General features: G+C 44.0%; 1 protein-coding gene across 1 annotated transcript in view; it reads right to left on the minus strand.

Moving 5' to 3' along the window:
* HBS1L (HBS1-like translational GTPase) overlaps positions 1-1,164 on the minus strand; it is a 64,019-nt gene extending 62,855 nt beyond the window's left edge. Inside the window, exons 1-2 of the mRNA XM_009319137.1 lie at positions 965-1,164; positions 6-169 (exon numbers count right to left, since the gene is read on the minus strand). Of these exons, the coding sequence (XP_009317412.1) occupies positions 6-169; positions 965-1,164 (364 nt within the window). The remainder of the gene's footprint in view (positions 1-5; positions 170-964) is intronic.
* Between the last annotated feature and the right edge of the window lie 1,478 nt (positions 1,165-2,642).

Below are 2,642 nucleotides of genomic sequence, written 5' to 3' on the forward strand. Positions count from 1 at the left end.
CGCACCGCGCTCTGGGAGGTCTCTCGGCGCAGCCTCCGGTGGCGTCGTGCTCAGGCCCGGCCCTGCGAGCGGTAACGCCTGTACACCTCGGCCGCCCCCCGACGGGGGAAGACCCCGCTCCTCGCGATGCTGCAGCCGACCCTGAGAGTGCCGGCATCCAGCCACCCCGCTACCGACGGTGCCATGAGTCAGACCTTACAGTCAAGTGCAGGCTTGGGATTTGAAGTGTAACCCTCATTGCTGCATCATTATTCGCACCTCAAAATGTGATAAACTGCTGCAGCCGTATGTGCACGGATGTAAGCAAGCATATTTAAGATTATTCAAAACAGTTATATCACTGATGACAACGTAGCATTTTGGGTTGGCCTAAGTTCACTGAAGGGTATACTCATTTAGACACGCTCTCAAAATACCGTTTCCATATTTGTGTACCACCACAGGAGCAGAGTTTAAAAGGCTTTGAAATTAACTACAAGTTTTTTTCAGTTCTGGATCTGAAACAGCTCAAACAGACCTGGCTTGCTGGTGACCAGAAGCCATTACAATCCAGTGACTGACTAGCGGCTGGGATTAAATGAGCTGGCTGTAGGTAAACGCAAACTGTATCAATTAGGATTGCTATTGGCACTGTTAAGCAGCAAAATGTCAAAGCATTAGGCTCCACGGAGGTCTTGATTTGACTTCATTGGCGCATTACTGTAGGCACCATCTAAAACTGAGCTTCAGCCTGCAAATGCTGTTGCAGCGCCAAGGGACCAGGTAATTGAGGAACGTCCCTACAGCTACTCCTCTTGCTGGGTCAGAGAGAGAAGGGCAAGCAGAGAAGGCTGTGAGCTTCGGTGGCAGAGGGAGATGGGAGAGAGGTCCCAGTTCACAGGCCCTACCAGTGCTCCCTGCTGAGCTCCAGCTCTGACAGGCTCAGGTGCTTCTACATCCTCCAGCCCAGTTGTTCCCCAGATACCTGCATTCATTTACATGCTCAGGAGCTGCTAGGCAGACGGTCCCATCAATATTTCTCAAGTCAGATGTCTCCATCTTTAAGACCTTTAATACTTTATTTACCATCTTTTTATCCGGTCTTGACGACACCAGAAATCCAGCCTCCTGCAGCCACCTGCATGCCCCAGGTGTCCTCCGATATCCCACCGCGTAGCCACGCATCCCTACGAACACACATACCCTGGTTTTGTAACTGCCACCTAACTATTGTCTCATCCTGGCCCACATGCCAAAACTGTCGCTATCTGCGACTCCACATCCTTCCTGGTCACCGCTGGAGGCAGGATGTGTTAAACATAAGCCAAAGTTTGTGTTCATATACAAATTGTATGCAAATGTGCAGATTGTTTCCTTATGTTATTTGCATATTTCTAACTAATTTGTACAGAATGGCACATGCAGCTGCACAAACTTAGCATCTATATAATATCTTTCATATGGTTCTAAGATTAAAATAGAATTGGAAACAAAGATTTCTAATTAATGCTGGTGTCCTATTGGCCTTTAGTGACCCAAATGTTCTCTACAGCAGAGGTTTGACAAAAGTTGCGTTGATCTTTATCTGTCCCAATCTCTTGATATGGGTCAAAGATACAGAAGTGAAGAATTGCTATCATACATTATGATTTAATATTACACGGCCAGGGTGACACACTTCTAAATTCAAAACCTGATTCCAGCATGTGCTATCTGAGCCTTTAGTGAAGTAACTTAAGACACTGTAGCACTACAACCCCCACAGCGCCCTGCCAGCCTGCCTCCAGGCAGCTTCACCTTAGAAGTGGCACTTTTTGCAGCCTCCAAAATTACTTTTTTCATACATTTTTCAAATGTTAAAAGCTCCAGTAAATCTTAATCATGTAAATTTAGCATTTTTTCTCTTTCGAGTAGTGACATTTCTCATTTCAAACCTGGCCATCCTATTGCAAAGATGTTTCTTTTATCCTTCCTATTCATGCTTTTTACACAAATATCCAGCTGCTTATCAAATAATCATTTCTTCATGTTTGAATTTTATGTTCACATTTATTATGTTATCGCTCGTGATTTTCAGTGGCTGTGGCCTCCACAGATATGACCCACATTTCATTTGCTTGATACTCAAATGTAACATTGTTTTCAAGATTTCAAAATTAGTATTTAAAAGAAGAAAATAAATAATAGTTGTAAAAATATAAAGATGATCTAAGCCCAGTGTAGGAGATGATACATTATGTAGTCTTTCCACGGCATTGACAGTGAACTTGGAAGGCTGCTGTTTTTCTTCATTTAGAGTGTAGTAGGTCGTATGAAGACCTGAGGAAAAAAAAACAAGAACAACAATTTCATACAGAAGTGCAATTATTTCGTATTACAGCAGTGTCTTCAAAGGGTCATAAGTACACTGTGATCATTCCTTGCCTTTCCTTAACTCTGAGACCTGTGCAAACGTTTTGGGGAAAGGTGTTCAAGAAATAATAAGCTTTAGTCCTCAAGCCCTAGCTATACCTCCGTTAGTGCTATTTGTAAGCGAATGCAAGGTTGACGAAAGGTATTCATCTGATAGCAAAGCGGTCTATAACTAAACACTATTCCTTCAGCAGCAATTAAAGCACCACCAGAGAACCTCGTCAGTCTGGCTCCAGCAGCTCTGACCGAGG

This window comes from Pygoscelis adeliae, unplaced genomic scaffold (genome assembly GCF_000699105.1).
Source record: "Pygoscelis adeliae isolate BGI_AS28 unplaced genomic scaffold, ASM69910v1 Scaffold172, whole genome shotgun sequence".
NCBI lineage: Eukaryota > Metazoa > Chordata > Aves > Sphenisciformes > Spheniscidae > Pygoscelis > Pygoscelis adeliae.